Source organism: Zootoca vivipara, chromosome 3, assembly GCF_965207765.1.
Source record: "Zootoca vivipara chromosome 3, rZooViv2.hap1.1, whole genome shotgun sequence".
Taxonomy (NCBI): Eukaryota; Metazoa; Chordata; class Lepidosauria; order Squamata; family Lacertidae; genus Zootoca; species Zootoca vivipara.
The window spans coordinates 77403269-77424268 of NC_142586.1; the positions used below are offsets into that span (position 1 = coordinate 77403269).

The 21000-nt window shown below is 42.2% G+C and overlaps 1 protein-coding gene across 3 annotated transcripts in view; it reads left to right on the forward strand.

The window, feature by feature from the left end:
* The window catches only part of KIF26B (kinesin family member 26B), a 275544-nt gene that overhangs the window by 171484 nt on the left and 83060 nt on the right, over window positions 1-21000 (forward strand). For all 3 annotated transcript variants that reach the window (XM_035108339.3, XM_060272882.2, XM_035108340.3), the window contains one exon: window positions 614-797. In XM_035108339.3, the coding sequence (XP_034964230.1) occupies window positions 614-797 (184 nt within the window). The remainder of the gene's footprint in view (window positions 1-613; window positions 798-21000) is intronic.

Consider the following 21000-nt stretch of genomic DNA (forward strand, 5'->3'; position numbering starts at 1 on the left):
CAGAGAATGTCTCTTTTTTAAAATAGAAAGTATGGAAAACCTTAGTTCTCAGTATCAAAACCAAAGTATAATTTATTTAACCTACCAAATTGCTAGTTTGTAGGATTCTCCAACAGCTTTGCAAATAGCACCAAGGTGTTTGGGTCCCACATGTCAGGAAGTAGGCTAGATTTTTTATGAGGTGTTGGAGGTTTAAAATAGCTAGTGCTAGGCTTCTTATATGTTTGTTAATTTCACTTGGGCATTTAATAATGAGTATTAACATACGGTAATTATGATTGGCTGCTTACACCAAGATGCTCCACAGGTAATCACACTGCACCCAAAGACTTAGGAACGACAAACAGTTCTTTGTGAGCCAAAAGTGAATTTATGAAACTGAATTGTTTAACACAAATAGCTCTTTGTGAACCTTGTTAATTTGCTAAAAGACTACAACATGACTTGTGTTCTAAACAGAAGAACTGTATGGAAAAAGAGGATTGTATGTAACATGGAGCTTGCTTAACTATTTGCTATCTTCAAAACCATGGTCCAGTCAGCAAGATGCCTCTCCTTTTATGTAACTATTTGGTAAAATATTGATTTCCCTTTGGATTTCTTTCCTCTCCAGAGCTGCTCAGAAGTTGAACTTGTCATCCAAAAAAAAGAAACACCGGCCTTCTGCATCTTCTGTTTCTGAATCTCACCTATTTGCTACCAAATTCAGCACTATCCTACAAACCTCCCCTCCACCTGCTCCGCCATGTTTGCTGAGGGCAGTCAACAAAGTAAAAGACACTCCAGGACTGGGCAAGGTAAGGTTTAACCCACAACCAACATCTATTTTATTTTTCTTGTTATGGGAGAAAGCATATGTGCAAACATATTTGTTGCAAGTACAACAGTGTTTATTGCAACCAGAGCTTCTTTCTGTGACAGTCATTGCTGGTATGGAGCGCCAGTACTTCTTCTTTTCCTGCCTATGGCAGCCATTTTGTGATCACACCCAGGACACTTTTATCAATATATACTTCAAAAAAAAAAAAAAAAACAGTGCTTGTAACAAACATTTATAGCGCATACCATGTGCAACTGCTTACAAATAAGCAGCGCTTTTTTTCCTGGGAGGAGGCAGGGGTATGCATACCCCTAAACATTTTGTGAATCTTTATACTTTTGTCCATTTACTATATTTATTTTTCCTGAGTTGAACTAAAAATGGTGATTTTCTGGAGTCAAAATGATAGTACCCCTAAACATATTTTAGGGAGGGGGAAGCACTGCAAATAAGTCTCAGTGGAACTTACTCCCAAGTACGCGTTCATAGGGTTGTAGCCTAAAATTATGAAGAGAAAATGTTTATGTTTGTGCACAGTGCCCATGTACACAAAACTGGGGGCCTTTGATTTATATATTTGTTTAGAAAATTTATAATTCGATGGATCAATTTTCCAGGCAGCGCACAGATCAATTTACGTACAAACATCGTGAAAGCCCATAAACCAGTGAAAAAGAAATATACATAGAACCATTACCATTAAAAACAAATATAAAAGTCAATAACACTTTAAAACAAATTAAGTTGTGTTTGAATAGGCTTGCTGAAATAGGAAAGTTTTCAGCTAGCATTTAGAAGAATATACCGGTAGTTACACACCTGTCTAATGCCAAGAGACAGGGAGTTCCAGAGCACATGTGCTGTCACACAAAAGGAACAACTCCTTACAGATGTGGATTTTTGTGGCACTTGTAAAAGTGCTAATTCCAAAAATTACAGGGATTGAGTAGGCATGTATGCAGGGCCGGCTCTAGATAGACCCCCGGTAGTGCAGGGCACCATGGCGCTGCCCCGCCAGGAGGGCGCCGCGAGCTGCGCCCGCCCGCTGGCCGGCCGGTTCGGACAACCGCGCTGTGCCTGCCTGCCCGCCGCGGCGCCGCGCAGTAGCGCCTGTGGCAGCCGCGGCCCGCCCACCGCGCTGGGAAACGGGGCGGGGGGGGGCGCCGGAGGGATCAGTTGCTCCGCGGTGCCAGGGGTGCTTAAGACGGCCCTGCATGTATGAAGGTGATTCCTTAAGTAAACCTGTCCTGAGCCATTAAGGGTATACTAAAAGGTTAGACTGATTGTCAGAGTTGTTCAGCGGAGTCCTTAATCTGGCCCTTGTGTAGATATGAATTCTTTCCACTGCAAGAATGCACTTCAGAGCTTTACTGCAGAACAGCCTTAAGTACAGTACTAGTTACAATAAGATAGGTGTTACAAAAAAACAAAGCAACACATTGCAAGCAAGCAACGACGCTCAGTTATTTACCGGTATGCAGTTCAGTAAACTTTCCTCTCTCTGGTCCCAGAGGGAGATCCTTAGCTTGTTCATCATTGCATAATTTCTCTGCAACCGCAGGGCTGCGGCTACTAGTCATCTCCAACAAGCACACACTGGCTTCTCAAGTTTCAGCTTCCTGCTGTGACAGCTCTGCAGCTGGTGTTTCCATGTTTCCAGAGATGAGTCATCAGGTAGCTTATCTCATTCTAATGGGAAAAAATACCAGTCTTCTCTGACGCTTTTGCCAGAGTGGAACCTTTTTGCCTAAGGCAAACTTGCCTTTACAGCATTTTAAATACAGTGCATTCAAACACAGCATTTTATGTACATTAAACTCGTAACTTTAACAATGATTACCCTGTAACATGTATGCTGATAATATATAAGCACTGCTATTTACTACAGAAAATGCCAGATAACAGTGATATGGCCTCGGGCAAACAAGCCTGCTGCATAAAGTGAGAAGCAGCTCTAGAGAGGGTGTTTTGGCACATTTCTTCATGTGTTCTGGGACACCATACACTTCTACAGACAAATCTAATTTAATACATTCCAAAATACTTTAAATTCAATTGCTTAATATATGAATTTGAATTAATAATGTACTACATAGTTTGTAAACTAACCTGTATTTTCAGCTAATCATAATTCAAAGTATGAGTGTAAGTTGGTAATTTAATTTCCTCTTAGAACAGAAAAAGGTAAATGTAATCTCTTTATTTAAGCTGGTCTACCCTGTGACTATTGATGTCTGAGCAGTCAAGCTCTTTGAAAACTTCTAAAAGGTTATGATGCCATCCTGCTCTCCTTGCTTTCTATCAGCGATATTTCTGCAACTTGTTCTAAGTTAGAATAGAAATAGGTCTTTGTGCAAGGCTGGTAGGGTGAGTATATAGGACTAGTAGCTGTTTAGGATTGTGATATATAGCTCAGACGCTGGCTGTGCAGGAGAAAGGGATAACCAGTAAATGGAACTAGGAAGAAAGAGAAACTGCCCCATTAAGAGACAGAAGGTTAATTTCCTCCCTGATGTAGCCCTGAAAAATACAAAGTGTGTCTACCAAAATATAAACAAACTCTTCCTCCCTAGCATGCCACTCAAGAGACTTTATATGTTACATTTGAAAGATGTTCAGATGCTTTAGGTAGAAAACCAGAGGAAAGGTTCTAGAGGTGGGGAGCAGCGACTGAGAATGCCAGTCTTTCTCTTCCTTTGTATAGTCAAAGAGAAGTATCAAGCGACTAATCTTTGGCTGACAATAGTGTAAAGGTGAAATCTAACTTTATATTTCCCTATTTTCATTTCTTGAAATGGAGAGGCCAGAAAATGCTCCACACAATTTAGTAATGTCGAAGATGAGATGCATGAACTATGGACAACTCTGCGATACTTTAAAAACCTTAAGTGTGTTAAATGTGTTTTCAATCTAAAGAACTGTGCAAGCAAATGAAATGGTCTCTGGAACTTTCTATGATTAGCTGCTCACACTGATGGAAAGGCAAGCTTCCCTTGTCAATGGTGAGAGCATCTGCAGCGCCCTTCGGCTTTGTACTTGCCTAACATGTATGTAGTTCTGGCCAACCGCTCCATCATTACAGAAGGAACAGCATGCTGACTTTGTATGTCTATAAGCATTGTCATATATGAGTAAATATATGTATCGTAAGAAATGGCCATAAAACATATAGCTAAACAACTATATATACTATATATATATACTATATATACTATATATACTGAATATATAAAATATATACGGCATATATAAAATATATACTGCAGGATGATCTGGATTTAAGAGAATGTAGTGCGTATCTAGGGGATGAAGATATTGGGTGGACTGTTTCAGCATAATTAGCAGATGGTAAGTACCAAACCACATTAATGTAACAACTTTCTGTTTTAATTTGTGGTTAATTGTTGACACAGCTAGCCCTACCTGCTTGATATATATTTGCAATACAAATAAAGATTTGGCTATCATCCAGGTTTTCAGAGACATTAAAGGTTCTTTTTATTTCAAAAGAGGGAGACACAATAGAAAAGTATGTACAGTGGTACCTCAGGTTACAAATGCTTCATGTTACAAACACTTCAGGTTACAGACTCCGCGAACCCAGAAATAGTACCTCAGGTTAAGAACTTTGCTTCAGCACGAGGACAGAAATCATGCTTTGGCGGCGCGGCGGCAGCAGGAGCTCCCATTAGCTAAAGTGGTGCTTCAGGTTAAGAATGGTTTCAGGTTAAGAACGGACCTCCAGAATGAATTAAGTTCTTAACCTGAGGTACCACTGTACTGACTCACACGTTGCCACCAGGCTTCCATGCTGTGACTATCTCTTCACAAAGTATATTGAAATTTGGTTGGGATCCCAAAGCAGTATTGGTTTACTGTTATTTTACCTTAATTTCACTTTCTCTGCCTTCTAACGCCATCCTTCTGTTGCTTTTTAATGACGTTCCACCAGTGTCAAATGCAATGCTGCAGCTGGGACTCAAAATCTTAATGAGGAGCAACGAGAGAAGAAAATTGCATGTCATGGGTCTTCTCTGACCCTTCTTTTTCTTCTGGATCAATTCCCAACCAAATCCAATTAAAGTAAGAGGTGTGTGCTGCAATGAGCTGTATAGTGCAAATTGGTTTCCCATCTCACACAATGACACTCATCTCTGCACACTCATCTTGTCCAGAGGTGTTTCAATTTGTATCTGCAGGCCACTGTTGCAGGCCTGTAGCCAGATGTTTGTAAGGGATTCCCACAGAATTTAATTTTCCTTTATCGTCAAGTGCCCCCTCTTCCATAACAAAAAGCTTGTGCTTTTTCATTCACATCTCTTCTGCATTTCAGTCACTATACTATTCTTTGGTCTGTTCTGTATTGTGACTGAATGTACAGTTTGTATTTTGCATGTGAAGAAAGCTATTATATCAGAAGGTGCAGAAATTAGAGCTGATTTCAAATTCTTGTCTATATTGAAAAAACCATTTCAACATCATTTTAGATAACACTAGATGCTGTGTTTATATTATTTTAATGGTGTGCATACTTGCAGAGAGAATCTACAACAGAGAGACAACAGGAGAGAGGAAAGGCCAGGAACTGGCAAGGAATCACAGAATGTTCTCTTATTTCAATTTTTGGTTCAGGAGCATTACTTTCAGGGAGATGTTAGTTCACTTTTCCAGATTTCTGGTTGTTGTCGGGGAGATTAGGCTCTAGCAGAAGGGTTTGTGGCTCTGGGAGCTTTTTTATTCTTTTTGGCCACAAATATCTTTCACAGTGTATTAAGCTTTTCTGAAACCTGTGACCAGCTTCTGAAACATGTGCTGCTAACATTCATCTTGAGAACCTTAAAAAGGAAGCAAGAGGCATAGCTATCTTTCCTTCTGAAGCTTCAGCATTGGGACACATAGTAAGTCAAAAGCTAATTGCTGTAGGACAAATGAGAGCTTCAGCCATTATCCCTGGGAAACAATTTCTGAGAGGAAGAACAAAAACTGTTCTCCTCAGAGTTACCATGGTTACTGATGTAGGAAAAAGAAGGAATACCCCATGAGGCATTTTAAGAAGACATGTGCGTTCATCATTGTAGTCAAACCGATTGTTCTATAAATTAAACAGTTAGTTCCACTTGGAATGAAAGCCAGGTGGCCTTTAGCCCTCAAGTCAGAGTGGCCCCGTAACAGAGATATTCGTCAGGAAACAGGTTTGATGGATCTGACTGAGGCCTTTGTTGGCTAAGTTCAGTGTGCACTTTCAGAAATATGTTTATTACCTTTCCCTACACTTTTTTTTTAAACACACACACACACACACACACACAACTTTAGTTCTTCTAAATAAAGGAAAAGAGCCATGAACACGATTTAATCTCTGGCTTCACCTTCCTCATCAGTTTCCCCAAACTTTCAATGAAAACTTTTTCTTTCTAAATAAAAGCCTCTGTCAATGTCCCCCCTAATAGTGTGGGTTAGGTTGTGTTTCTGTCTGGCTGCACCAGGAGTGCGTGTTTGTTAGGGCATGGCAGAAAAGCCCCAGTATGGGCCAAGTTATAATTTCAAAAACAATTTTAAAAAAGTTTACAATAAAAATATAACATGTTTTTTTCATGACCTACAAGATAGCATTATAAGATGGGATTGTGGCATGAGTAGGGGCAGGGCCATCTCGAGCAGGTTGGGCGTCCTGGCGCTGAGGCACGGAGATCGCTCCAGTGCCCCCACCCTCGCAGCGCGCAGCACGACTTCTGCGCGGCTTCGCCTTGCAGCGCCCCCCCTGCCGGCCCGGCGCCCTGGCGCCCCGCACCACCAGGACTGCACCTAGAGCCGGGCCTGAGTAGGGGAGAGGGCATGTATTGCAAATTGGCATTGACACCCACCAAATGATGCTGGGGCCCTGCTGGGCATGCATGTTTGTGTTCTGTCTTACAAATGTGGTAGCCATATGGCATTTCCTTTTAGGTGGAGTGGGGAACCTCAGTCTTTGGGACTGAATGAGGCCATCCAGGCCACTCTGTCTAGCCTTCAGGACTCTCTCCAGGCCACTCCCCGCATTTTAGGATACAGTACCTTTCTCACTGGCTCTGCTACTTCAGCGCTTTCACCTAGCTGGAATGTGCCCTGAAACAGGGGCATTCTTGCCATGATGGAGAATGGAGGAGTGCATGTTTGTGTGTAAAAAATAAAAATAAAAAAAAATCTATGGCTTTTGCATGGCTGGAATGAGGCCTATTGGTCAAAGTTTTTTTAAAAAAATCACATCTATTGCTGTGGCCACTTTTACCTCTCATTGCATGCATTGTCCAGAAGATTGCCTGCAAAGCCATGAGCCCACCCTTGTTTTAAAGTTCCAGATTTTATCTTTAAATAGTGGAAGAGTTCAGACTACAATGGAGTCGAACATAGCAAACTGCTACCTTAAATTAAAAGCTTTGGAAAGTTGTTACATATCCCAGCACTTATCTATACTGTAGCTATTTCTTTTTTAAAAAACAACAACCACACAACATTATTATTTTTCTCTTTGTTAGATCACAATTTCTACATTCTATGTTTCATAATATGCCTACTTTTTTCTTTGCACTAGCCTAGGCCTAGTTAATCAGTTCTAATTTGCTGTGCAGCTTTTGGAGCTGCATTTTGAACACAGTTCTAATTATTTGCTGAGATCTAAATCCCTGTGGAGAAGGTTATTACAAATATTAGGAAAGTCGTGATCAAATAGACTTAAAGTGAAAAGGTGACTCTAGTATGATGGTGGGTATAGATTTCAAACTTGGTTTCTTCCACACCTGGGATCTTGCAAAATATACAAGCATGTACAGTATGTGTAGTAAGTGTTTAAATAAAGGCTTGAATATGCATCTGCAGCCTTTCTCCTCCACAAGACGTCAGAACTTTTCTTTTGTTATTTGATTCCTCTCTGTGTGTGCCCATGAGCTTTGCTCTGTGGAAAGTGGCAGGATGGTAAAACTGTTGGAAGCTTCGCTATAGCAGTGCTGTAATAACAGAGACTAATGATCCAACTGAGTCTATTGATTCAGCCACAAGGTCACTCGGCTTTGCACTTCCTTAAAGACATCCTGACTAAATGTATGGCTGGTGGTGCATTGAAGAAGATCTGGAGATATACCTAAATAGTAGGGAGGAAGTGTGGTACTTTACTTTTAATTTGACTGAGAGGGATTTATGCCTGCATGCTTGAGAGGATGGATAGATATAGGTCTCCTTCAAATGCACATGGCCAGCTTTTCATGGTGCAACTCCAGATGGCTCAGGTATGTATGTATATGACTTCTGCTATTACAATGTGTGATGCCAGTGATGCGAGGCTTTCCTCCTGATGGTTGCATCCCAGTAAAGTAGCCATTGGGTAAGGAAGTCCCACAAATCTACCCATGTATGCACACATATACCATAGCCAAGGAGAATTAGGTATACTCTGGGAAAGTGGTTCCTTAGTGCATGCAAAGAGAGAATTTATATTCTGAGGAAGTGGGTGCAAAAAAGGGCTACAGTAACTCCCAGAAGAGGGTTGTTGTTGTTGTTGTTTAGTCGTTTAGTCGTGTCCGACTCTTCGTGACCCCATGGACCATAGCACGCCAGGCACTCCTGTCTTCCACTGCCTCCCGCAGTTTGGTCAAACTCATGTTCGTAGCTTCGAGAACACTGTCCAACCATCTTGTCCTCTGTCGTCCCCTTCTCCTAGTGCCCTCAATCTTTCCCAACATCAGGGTCTTTTCCAAGGATTCTTCTCTTCTCATGAGGTGGCCAAAGTATTGGAGCCTCAGCTTCACGATCTGTCCTTCCAGGGAGCACTCAGGGCTGATTTCCTTAAGAATGGATAGGTTTGATCTTCTAGCAGTCCATGGGACTCTCAAGAGTCTCCTCCAGCACCATAATTCAAAAGCATCAATTCTTCGGCGATCAGCCTTCTTCATGGTCCAGCTCTCACTTCCATACATCACTACTGGGAAAACCATAGCTTTAACTATACGGACCTTTGTCGGCAAGGTGATGTCTCTGCTTTTTAAGATGCTGTCTAGGTTTGTCATTGCTTTTCTCCCAAGAAGCAGGCGTCTTTTAATTTCGTGACTGCTGTCACCATCTGCAGTGATCAAGGAGCCCAAGAAAGTAAAATCTCTCACTGCCTCCATTTCTTCCCCTTCTATTTGCCAGGAGGTGATGGGACCAGGGGCCATGATCTTGGTTTTTTTGATGTTGAGCTTCAGACCATATTTTGCGCTCTCCTCTTTCACCCTCATTAAAAGGTTCTTTAATTCCTCCTCGCTTTCTGCCATCAAGGTTGTGTCATCTGCATATCTGAGGTTGTTGATATTTCTTCCGGCAATCTTAATTCCGGCTTGGGATTCATCTAGTCCAGCCTTTCGCATGATGAATTCTGCATATAAGTTAAATAAGCAGAGAGACAATATACAACCTTGTCGTACTCCTTTCCCAATTTTGAACCACTCAGTTGTTCCATATCCAGTTCTAACTGTAGCTTCTTGTCCCACATAGAGATTTCTCAGGAGACAGATGAGGTGATCAGGCACTCCCATTTCTTTAAGAACTTGCCATAGTTTGCTGTGGTCGACACAGTCAAAGGCTTTTGCATAGTCAATGAAGCAGAAGTAGACGTTTTTCTGGAACTCTCTAGCTTTCTCCATAATCCAGCGCATGTTTGCTATTTGGTCTCTGGTTCCTCTGCCCTTTCGAAATCCAGCTTGCACTTCTGGGAGTTCTCGGTCCACATACTGCCTAAGCCTGCCTTGTAGAATTTTAAGCATAACCTTGCTAGCATGTGAAATGAGCGCAATTGTGCGGTAGTTGCAGCATTCTAGTGTGGTTGCTGACCTTGAGCCAGACATCTTGGAGAGTGAAGTCAAATGGGCCTTAGAAAGCACTGCTAATAACAAGGCCAGTGGGAGTGATGATATTCCAGCTGAACTGTTTAAAATTTTAAAAGATGATGCTGTTAAGGTGCTACACCCAATATGCCAGCAAGTTTGGAAAACTCAGCAATGGCCAGAGGATTGGAGAAGATCAGTCTACATCCCAATTCCAAAGAAGGGCAGTGCCAAAGAATGCTGCAACTACCGCACAATTGCGCTCATTTCACATGCTAGCAAGGTTATGCTTAAAATTCTACAAGGCAGGCTTAGGCAGTATGTGGACCGAGAACTCCCAGAAGTGCAAGCTGGATTTCGAAAGGGCAATTGTGCGGTAGTTGGAGCAGAAGAGGGTGGAACCTGTAAAAATGTCCTTCCTGTAATTACTTTTCTTTTCATATCCTGACATGTGGATACATCTGGAAATTTGGTTTTAAATATTCCCTTCCTTGTTTTATTTTCTACTAGGTTTGTTGTTTTTATTTCTTGTTTGATAGTTTTTTAAATTTAAAAATGATTCGAATGTTGTTGAGATGGGTTTACTATTTACTGCTTTAAAAACTGGGCGAAGAAGGGGTATAAAAATCAAATAAATTAGTCGTTTGTTCACTCACTATTTGTTCACTCACTTGCCCACACTTCTGTACTCTTCATGTGCTCTTCCTCATTTTTTTGACCCCTTTCTGCTGATTGGTGATCTCATAACGCTATTGCCACAATAGTTGTGGAGTCCAACTATTTTTTTCAAAATCATGGCTTTCATGTAGAACTCGCTAGTGGTGGGTATAAATAATATGTGACGCAGGACACCTTTTGAAGAGTGTGTGGCTTTCTCCTTTGCTTCCCTGGGTGAAAAGCATTTTGGGTAATTCCCAGATTTGTTATTTAGATATTTGTTCTTCACTTTGCACCAGGTTGGTTTCCATTGGTGGTGGTGAGTATTTACAAAGCAGCCTCGCAAGTACAATAACTATAAGATAGAGCTAGATGAACTTTTTCTTTTCTAAGTATATAAATAAATAAATAAATAAATAAATAAATAAATAAATAAATAAATATACAGTATAGCTTAAGTTTTTTGGGTAGTATTGTATATTGTAATTATTCAGTAGATGCCACTTGCTGTGTGAGGATTTTGTGAAGCTGCTTTACTGTTGTATTAAATTGTAGTTCATCAATTCCTCTGGGGACTTTAATTGACCATACTGTAGCATTCTGAATTGATTTCCCTTGGGGACTTTCCATTCTGGGGAAATGTTGCCATTTATTTCTACATTGACCCTTGGATATAGCTTTTCAGAAGGTGTGGTGTTACATTTAAATAAGCAGAATACATTTTAAAGTTCACAGAAAAGTTTGTTCTAACTGGCTTCTTCTAAAATATTAACTCCTTGCCTCTCTCTTCATCCTTTCTCAACCCACCCACAGCACGTTAAAATGATCTTCCTAAAGGGCACCTATGTGTTTACTTTCCCTGTTTACTTTTCAACCAACATCTCTTCAGCAGTTAGATGCACTAAATGTTAACACCTATTGCCAAGTGCTATTTAACATATTAAATTAGTTTATATAATGCTGGTGATTAAATATCAGGATGTGTGTAAGCAAGAACTAAGAGCAAGTTAGGAACCTCAGAACTATTATTGTCAGTACTTCTTCTTTACAGTAGTTAGTTTTTAAATATGAAAACAAATATTGTGATCAGCTGAATGATGCATGTACCGTATTTTCCGGCGTACTGGGTGTATAAGATGACCCCCAACTTTTCCAGTTAAAATATAGAGTTTGGGATATACTCGCCGTATAAGACTACCCCTCTTCCTACGATCGTCCGTGGGCTGGACATGCCCACACTGCCCATATCCAAAATGTCCGCAGCACCAGAAATCACTTCTGCGCATGTCCGGAAGCCAAAAATCATGTCTGGACATGCACAGAAGCGATTTCAGGCACTGCACTGCCCATTTCCAAAATGTCCGCAGCGCCAGAAATCGCTTCTGCGGCTGCGTATAAGACAACCCGGCGTATAAGACAACCCCCAACTTTTGAGAGTTTCCTGGGTTAAAAAGTAGTCTTATACGCAGAAGAATACAGTACATTGTTTTACAAAGTTTAATGCCTTATCCATGACATCTCCAGGCTGTTGTAGGCAATATATGTATATTTGTTTCTATTACCAGACAGCAGTATTCCAAATATGTAGAGATGGTCCAGCACAGACTTGTAAATTCTGCCCTGGTTTCTCCCGGAGGAAAATGCAACATGCCTATTAAAATAGTGTGAAGCTGTGTTTTCCGGCTCTGTGCCTAGATGGCTTTAGCCCAGGTACAAAATATTAAGAATAAAATGCTGTCGTTGGCTAAATCAGCCCCCACACCTTAATCCCACTCTCTGGCATTTGCCCTTCTCCAAAAGCTTTTGCCATGCATGCAAATAATTTAAACATTGGGTTTTGCCTTTAAATTACTATCATCTCTTAGGAGCGTGCTGAGCTATGTGTTGGCACTAGATCTGACAGCGGCACTAGGGATGTGTGTGCTTGTCTGGCCACACAGAAGGTGAAGGCATGCACACTGATTGATAACAGCATGTGCAGATGTGATAAACATAAGGAGGCCCACACTCCTTTTGGGAAAGTTGAACAGCAACCCAAACGAGGAAGCTGAGCTCCCCAGGAGACTCATACTCAGTGTGCAGTGAGTATCGTGAATCTTTTCAGATTGCAGGGAACAATTTATCATGACGACTATTATGTGGTGCGAGGCATTGCTGAAATTGAACTCCACCAAGCTATTTCCCAGCTTATCATGGCATATTAATAATGCAGTGATAATAATAGAAGTACAAATTAAAAATAACTAGATAGGGGAGATAAACAGCAGGTTTGAGACTCAGGGGAACTGAGATTGCTTTCAATGAAACAGGACAGGACAATTAGTGTAGGAGGGGAAAAAAATATGTTCCACTTCCCTTACTCAGTCCTTTGCATTTGTTAAAGAATTTTTCTCTAAGCATTACTTACTGGTATTTCCTTTTGGATGACAAATATATTTGTTTAGGCTTAGGATTAGGTATCTGCTGTATTAGGTAGACACGTTTGGTTTAACCAGCTCTCCATAGTCTCATTCTCTAGGTCAGAGGTGGATAATCTTTTTCAGCTGGAGGGCTTCATTCCACCCTGAACAACTTTCTAGGGGCTACATGCCAATACTGGTTGGCACAAATGCCAAATGTGAATGGAGCAAGGTCATGGGCTTCTACACACACACACACACACACACACACACACACACACACACCCTTTCTATCTAGGCAAGGCATTATCATACTTGACCACTCCAATCCTGGCAGCCTTGCACTTCATTGTGCACTTTTTGTCTGTAGACTAAGGAGCCACCCATTACACAGTGTCTCTCTCCTTTGTGTAGTTGCAAGCAGCTATATTGGACCAGGAGAGTGGAAGAGAGCATTCATGGTTCATCCCCTAACTTTTCACCACATTGCTTTATTGTGTTCTGATGTGATCAACTTCAGAGAATCCCACAATACCCTGAAATAACAATATAAATAGGATACAGCATCCCAAACACTACCAGCTGCCTCTGATTAAAATAAGACCAACATGATGCACAACAGACCTACTTAAAATAGTGGTCCACAGACCTGCTCCAGCCCTTGAGCCATTGGCTGCTGGTCTACAGTGACTCCACCACAGCCCAGGTTGGGTGGGACCAAATATGGGACCAGTCTCTGGCACATTAAGGGGACAGGAATTGCTCATCCACCACATCAGAGAGTTTGGGAAGCACGGATGTATAATAAAAAGGATTCAATACAACACATTAAAAAACAAGTTCATGTACAATAAAGGCAAACCACGTGAAGGGCGTTCTGCTCAGGCCAGTGCAGCTAGTCTTTGCCCTTCTGTTGCATATCAATATCAAAGCATTGATCATAGATTTCTGCAGTGGGGTAGCCTATGAGCATAGACCCATATGCAACCTGAAGCTCTATTTAAAAAGAAGTTACATCCTATTCATCTTTTAAGTAGACAGAAGACTCTGCTGTGACAGAGTGACTCCACAGGAAATTACCTTCCTATCTGTATGCAGCCCTATCTGAGTTACACTGACTTTCTTAGAGAGAAGTTGATTGGTTTCAATGTTTAATACAAAAATACAGCTAAAGATGAAAAGGCAAGAATCGGCATACAGGCTGAGCAAGCACCTCCTCCATTTGTGAGGCTGCAGGTATGGGGGTTCAGGATTAGTCTGTCAGCCATAGTCTCCCTCTAGCATGCTCAGCAGCCGAAAGAGATTTTCCCTTGTTCAGTTAAAGGCATAATTTACTTTGCAAAATAATACATTGTGATCATCCCAGTGCTACAGAAATACTCTTTGTACGAACCGTTTTAAAGCCTCAAGGTCTATATCAGACACTCAACTAGGTTAAATGGGTGGAGGAAGCAAATACTAATTTTGTCTGCAGAGCAGTAGAAGACATAGCAAAAAAGAAAAAGGGAGATAAATTTAATAGCTTAAATCCTTCTCCAAGCATGAACAGCTGAACTATGTGTGGGGATTTTTCTCTGTGTTGGAAAGGATAGGATTTTCCTGGAAGGGGGTGTGACACCAGGGCTGCATTGCAACCTTATTCTCCACCAGCTTCTGTGGGCCTTACAACATACACATACAGCTAACAATGTGATTAGCAACCATATTATTTATCGCCACATCATGACAACATTTTTTGATTTGTTTTGTTTTGTCCTGAGATTGCAGTTGGGGAGGGAAGGCCTAAACCTCCCCTCCCTGTGGATTGTGGTGCTGGTGACTATTACCCACTTCTAGTATTTAATTGTTCATCATGTTGTAAGCATAGCATACAATTAGTCTTTCGTCTATGCAGTTTTTCAACCAGTGTGGCGTGGCACCCTGGGGTGCCTTGAATGATGGACAGGGGTGCCAGGGGCAGCACTGTCTTATCCTGCTTTCCTTCCCGTCTCCTCTGATGCCCCCTTGTGCCTCTGCCTCCCAAAAGCTTGCACAACTGTTTGTTGCAGCAGCCCTGGCTACAAGCTCCCCAGGCGAATGCTGCCTTGGGGACTGGCCAGGGGGTGCTGGTTGCCAGGAGCTGAAGCGGCCTCAGAGGAAGGAAGGAAGGAAGGAAGGAAGGAAGGAAGGAAGGAAGGAAGGAAGGAAGGAAGGAATGCCAGGGAGAGGATAGGGCTGAAGTGTGGGCTGTCTGAGCCCCAACCCCTGTCCCTCTGGGGTTGTTGGTTTTTTAAGATGATGTCCACATGTACTCGGTTGCCTGGTGCAATTACCACCAGAACTGACCATATAATTCAAGTTTCAAGGAACATGGTGCGATCCTTACAGATTGTAGTTGTGGTCTGTAGTCATAGTAGTCTTTGGCCCTGGGTGATTTCTTTGGAGGACTGATTCTCCTTTAGTGGAAATCTAGGCGTGTTTACTCAGATGTAAATGTGATTGTGTTTAATGGGGCATACTTCCTTGTTAGCATCTTTTATGATTACAGCCTTTGTTTTTATAATATTTATTAATTGGTATGTTTGCTAAGCAGCACATGGAAAAATTAAGTAGCAAATGGAGACTGATATTTTATTTACTGCTTTCTAGGGCTACAACTGATGTCTTTTAAACATTTTCCCCCTGTTGCCTGTCCCTTATATTCTATTTCCAATTTCACATTTGGCAACATAACATCTCAGAAACGTGATATAGATGTGAATGTTAATTTGATTGTCATTGTGTTGGTGCTCGTACTCTGGAAAGGCATTCGTTGCATGCTCCTATAAGCAGCACACACTTGTATGCCTTTGACAGATTGGGTGGGGGAAAGCATCTTCCGATGAGGAATTAGGTACTTCTGAAAACTAGTGTCTGCAGTCAAAAAGGCTAATTGTACAAATGACAGTTACACGTGCTGGGCTTTCCTCTTTGTCCAGCCTTGATTGAGACAAGATGAGCCTGCTGCTGGCCTTTTGCAGTGGGTAATTTTGCTAGAACAATATCCTCCAGAAAAGGCCTTTATACTCCAGGGATGACAAGTGTAGCAAATTGCTTACAAGGCCCAGTCCTGCAGGCCTCTCTTTCTACATGATGCCAAGCCCTTAATACAAGAGAACCACAAAGCTGGAATAGAAGAGGCTTCTGTTGCTTCTGGTAAGCAACATTCTTTTGTACAGCCGTGCTGAGTTTCCAATCGGATTTTGTGTGCATTAAGGGAATGATGTCTTCATAACAGAAAGAGAACTTTATCTTTTCCTAAGCAACATTTGCTTATTATTCGTGCTAGAGAATATTGGGTGTGTGTCTTGGAAATGTGTATCTATTTAATGTAATTGATGGAAGCATAATAATTCTTCCAACATTTCCAGTTGCTACAGACATGTGCAGGATGTGTGGAGGTTCCCTGCTAGTTATTTTTATCTCAGTTGCAGCCAATAATAGACATGACTCACTTAAGTATATCAATTTCAATGGGTCTACTCGGAGTAAAACTTAGTTGCTACAATCCAAGGGGTTAGGGTGGCAATTTGCTGTTGTTATGTAATTTGTGGTTTTTTTGGCCAAGGGTCTTTCTGTTATCCCAGTTGTGTACTAGAGTTTGAAGCACGGAAGAATGCTAATATTTTATGATAATCTTTGCATAGTTTAAGCATTGTAGCACCCATCATATTTATTTTACTGCTTTATGTATTGATGAGTTAGGGGGATTTTCAATAAAAGCATTGTAACAAATTATGAATTACATGTAACTAATGCATTGTTACATTACACGTAATAGATATCTTAATCTTAATACAGAAGTGCAGAACCTGTGGCACTTGCATTTGTCAGGGATGATGAGAGCTTTTGTCTAGCTAGCCACAGGTTCCCCACGCTTTCCTTTAACAGCAAGCTCTATGCCCCTCTGCCCCACTTCTACCTGACAAAGGAAAAGAATGGTGTTATGATTAGAACTAAAGCAGCCTCAGTGATCAATTCTGTTGATGCACAGCTGGGGCAGATTCCATTGGCCCAGGTGCATATTGATATAATGAGGACTTTCCAGGCATATTTTTGAGATGCTATTCTTTTATTACGTTTTACACCTTGACGCAAACATATGTGTGCATTATCTGTACCCTGGAATTATGTCTGCCTCTTCCCTGCTTTTCATTCAGCCATGTCTGCTCTGTGTTTTTCTCACCTATGTACTCTTTTTCTGCCTAACAATTCTTCTGAAATGTTACTAATTCGTTTCCCCCCATGAAGTTGTCTCTTTTCACAAATGAACTTTATGAATTTCATGCCTAATCAAAACATATCAGCATGATCCACCTATTTCTTAAACATGGTGTATATGCTGAATGATGGATTGCCTTAATAATAAAAAGGCAGGGTATACTGCTGTATGTAAACTGGTCCCTTATGGTATAATACACTTCTCAACCTTGTATCAACAGAGTGTTCAACAAGGCTCTCATTCAGAGTAGAAGGGGGGTGGGGTGGACTCACCTAGCCTGGAGATCAGTATTTGTCTTCATTAAATTGATGGTTAGTTGGTAAAATATACAACTAACCTTTGTCCAAATAGTGTGCCAAGTAGAAAAAAGGCCAGGAGTTAAATATGGGCATTTTAGGATGGAGAATCACATTTCATGACATTGAACAGTTCAATGGAGGGCATGTACTGAACAGGCTCAAGCCTAAAGCCAAAAGAAAGAGCTGCCCATTCTCTATTCTTTTGGTTTGATAGAGTAGAAAATAGCTAGGAGTGTGGGAGAATCACTTGGGGGGAAAAGATCTGCTTATTCATTTCAATGAAAGAAATTATGTATGCAAACAAACAAAAAATAAACATGCAGATATGCTTCCTCCATTGAGATGAATGGGTACACTGTTAGAGATGAGAGAGCTTCGTATGTGTGCCAGAGCAGTAGTAGTGACCGTACATTGCTTGATTGGTGGGAATGCCTACTTCCATTTCTGGAAAGGATTTGTGATATGAGTTGAAAGCTCCGGGGCAACAAGAAAAACTTAAATCCACAGAACTGTGCAGTGGTCAGTTGACAACTGTACTTGCTGCTGAAAGAAATATAGAAGGTGACATTTGAGAAACATTATTCAAATCACCAGTCAATCGTGAAGCTCACTGCATGATCAGGGGCGTTGGCTGCTGTCTCTCAATTTGAACCTGCCTCATTGGGTTGTTTGGAAGATAAAATGGGGTGAGGGTGCTGTTTATGCTGGCTTACGCTCACTGGAACAAAAGGAAGTGTATAAGCGTAATAAACATAGGAAAAATTGCATGTTCTTCTTTAAAACATGCACTATAGATGACATATTTCTATTGCTATTTATTGTTCTAGATGGTCAGTCTTCAATGTTCTATGTGCCTTTGTTGGTGGCTGATAAAGATAAGCAGGTGATAGAAAAAAAATGCAAAATGTTTAGCCACTGCTATGAGCACTAGGGAACACACACACACACAGTATCAGATAGTTATGCTGGGATGCAGGGGCGTACCCAGGATCTAAACTAGGGGGAGCAAGCGATGGTCATTCAGGGGCGGGGCCAAGGCACAGGAGGGGAGGGGCCACGAAGTGGGAATGTGGGCGGGGCTACGGAGCCCAGGTGAAACTGCCCCGGGGGAGAGTGCGAGTGTGCAACGGTTTCTGTTCCTGAATGCCTCGGGCGTGCGGAGCTGCGGCGGGGCTGGGGAGGAGATAAGCTTGGCAAGGTGGAGCATGGCTGGATGGAGGAGGAAGCAGCGGCAGCAGCAGCAGCAGCAGCGAGAGCCGTGCACGCTGGGCCCACGGAGGTGATCCGTGCGCCCAGGATTTCAAGGTCATCATGGCCAAAGAGCTGAGCCAAGCCGAGGTGCTGGACTTCCTCTGCCAGGCCGGGGGGGGGGGGAGCATGGCCAATGCTACCTTAGTGAGCCACTTCAGGCTCTTCTTGGGGATGTTGAATAAACTCAAGGGCTGTGTATGTGTGTGTATTGAATCAAGTCAAGGTGTGTGTGTGTATTTGTAGGGGGGGGGGTGTTGAATCATAGAATCATAGAGTTGGAAGAGAACACAAGGGCCATTCAGTCCAACCCCCTGCCAAGCAGGAAACACCATCAAAGCATTCTTGACATATGCCTGTCGAGCCTCTGCTTAAAGACCTCCAAAGAAGGAGACTCCACCACACTCCTTGGTAGCAAATTCCACTGCCGAACAGCTCTTACTGTCAGGAAGTTCTTCCTAATGTTTAGGTGGAATCTTCTTTCTTGTAGTTTGAATCCATTGCTCAGTGTCCGCTTCTCTGGAGCAGCAGAAAACAACCTTTCTCCCTCCTCTGTATGACACCCTTTTATATATTTGAACATGGCTATCATATCACCCCTTAACCTTCTCTTCTCCAGGCTAAACATACCCAGCTCCCTAAGCCGTTCCTCATAAGGCATCGTTTCCAGGCCTTTGACCATTTTGGTTGCCCTCTTCTGGACACGTTCCAGCTTGTCAGTAACCTTCTTGAACTGTGGTGCCCAGAACTGGACACAGTATTCCAGGTGAGGTCTGACCAGAGCAGAATACAGTGGTACTATTACTTCCCTTGATCTAGATGCTATACTCCTATTGATGCAGCCCAGAATTGCATTGGCTTTTTTAGCTGCTGCATCACACTGTTGACTCATGTCAAGTTTGTGGTCTACCAAGACTCCTAAATCCTTTTCTCATGCCAGGTTTCTCCCATCCTTTTAAATAATACTAACTATGGCATCAAATAACGGGGTGGGGGTATTGAATATACTCAAGGGCTGCCTGTGTTTTTATTATTATTAAGGCTTTTCGTGGTTTACAAAGAAATGTGCAATGTCTCTCTTAGCATTTTTACAAATCAGTTTCATTTGTTGAGACATTGGTGAGGAGAGGGGAAGGAAAGTAGATGGGGGCGGGTGGGGGTGATAATGTTTCTATTTTGCTTAATAAGTAAAAACATTATCACTGTGTTGACGTGAAGTCTGGGAAGCTTTCCCACTGCCCTAATCAGCCCACAATCTTTTGATCTCTCTCTCTCTCCTCTCTCTCTCTCTCACACACACACCAAAGAAGCTGAGGTGCAGAGGTCTGCCAGTATGATCTTTTGAGAGAGAGGTCTCTCTCATGTTAAAGCAATTGAGGTGCAGAGCTCTGCCAGGATGCTTCCCCAATGCTCCAATCAGTGCAATCTTTTGAGAGATATTTGAAAACACTCCTCCCCCTCCCCGTGCTCCTCTTCTGCCACCGCCTGCCCTTTTTTCAACCTGGGAGGGGGGTGAGAGGGAGAGAGAGAGGGAGAGAAAGGCTGCCTCTGGGCGTTGTGCGCGCGCGGGGCTCCGAGTGGAGGGAGGCGGCTGACTGAGGGACGTTTCTCCCTCTGTGCTTTCCTGGCTGCTGCTGCTGCGTTTTTTTTGCTTTGCAGCCAGCGGAGCGAAAGCCTTTTGCTTCTGGGGGGCAGCTGCCCCCCCTGCACCATGCTGGCTACGCCCATGCTGGGATGTGCAGGTGTAGCAAAAGCAATATTGTGCATATATCACAAATTGAGTTGTATTCTATTTCTTCCCCAGATCGAATTGTTTGACTGGTTTACTTGTCTGGTTATAAGTTTTTAAAACTGTAATACAGTGGAACCTCGGTTTATGAACACCTCGGTTTATGAATTTTCGGTTTACGAACGCTGCGGACCCATCTGGAACGGATTAGTTCACTTTCCATTACTTTCAATGGGAAAGTTCACTTCAATTTATGAACGGTTCAGTTTATGAACAGACTTCCGGAACCAATTACACCCATGCTTCGGGTTAAGTACGCTTCAGGTTGAGTACTCCGCGGACCTGTCTGGAATGGATTAATCCACTTTCCATTACTTTCAATGGGAAAGTTCGCTTCAGTTTATGAACGCTTCAGTTTAAGTACTCCGCGGACTGTCTGGAACGGATTAATCCACTTTCCATTACTTTCAATGGGAAAGTTCACTTCAGTTTATGAACGCTTCAGTTTATGAACAGACTTCCGGAACCAATTGTGTTCATAAACCGAGGTACCACTGTAAAGCTGATTAACTGCTTATTGCTGAACTTTAGGGATCAACAGCATTATGCTCAGATTTCCAATTTCCATTTGCTATGTAACTAACGCTGCAGGAGCTCTAACCTGGGAACTCTCTTGGACTCTGAGGTGGCATGTACAGGAATGTGCTGTAAGTCACTTGCTTTAAAGGTTTTACAGCAGAGAGAAACTGCAACAATTTGTAGTCTATTTATAAT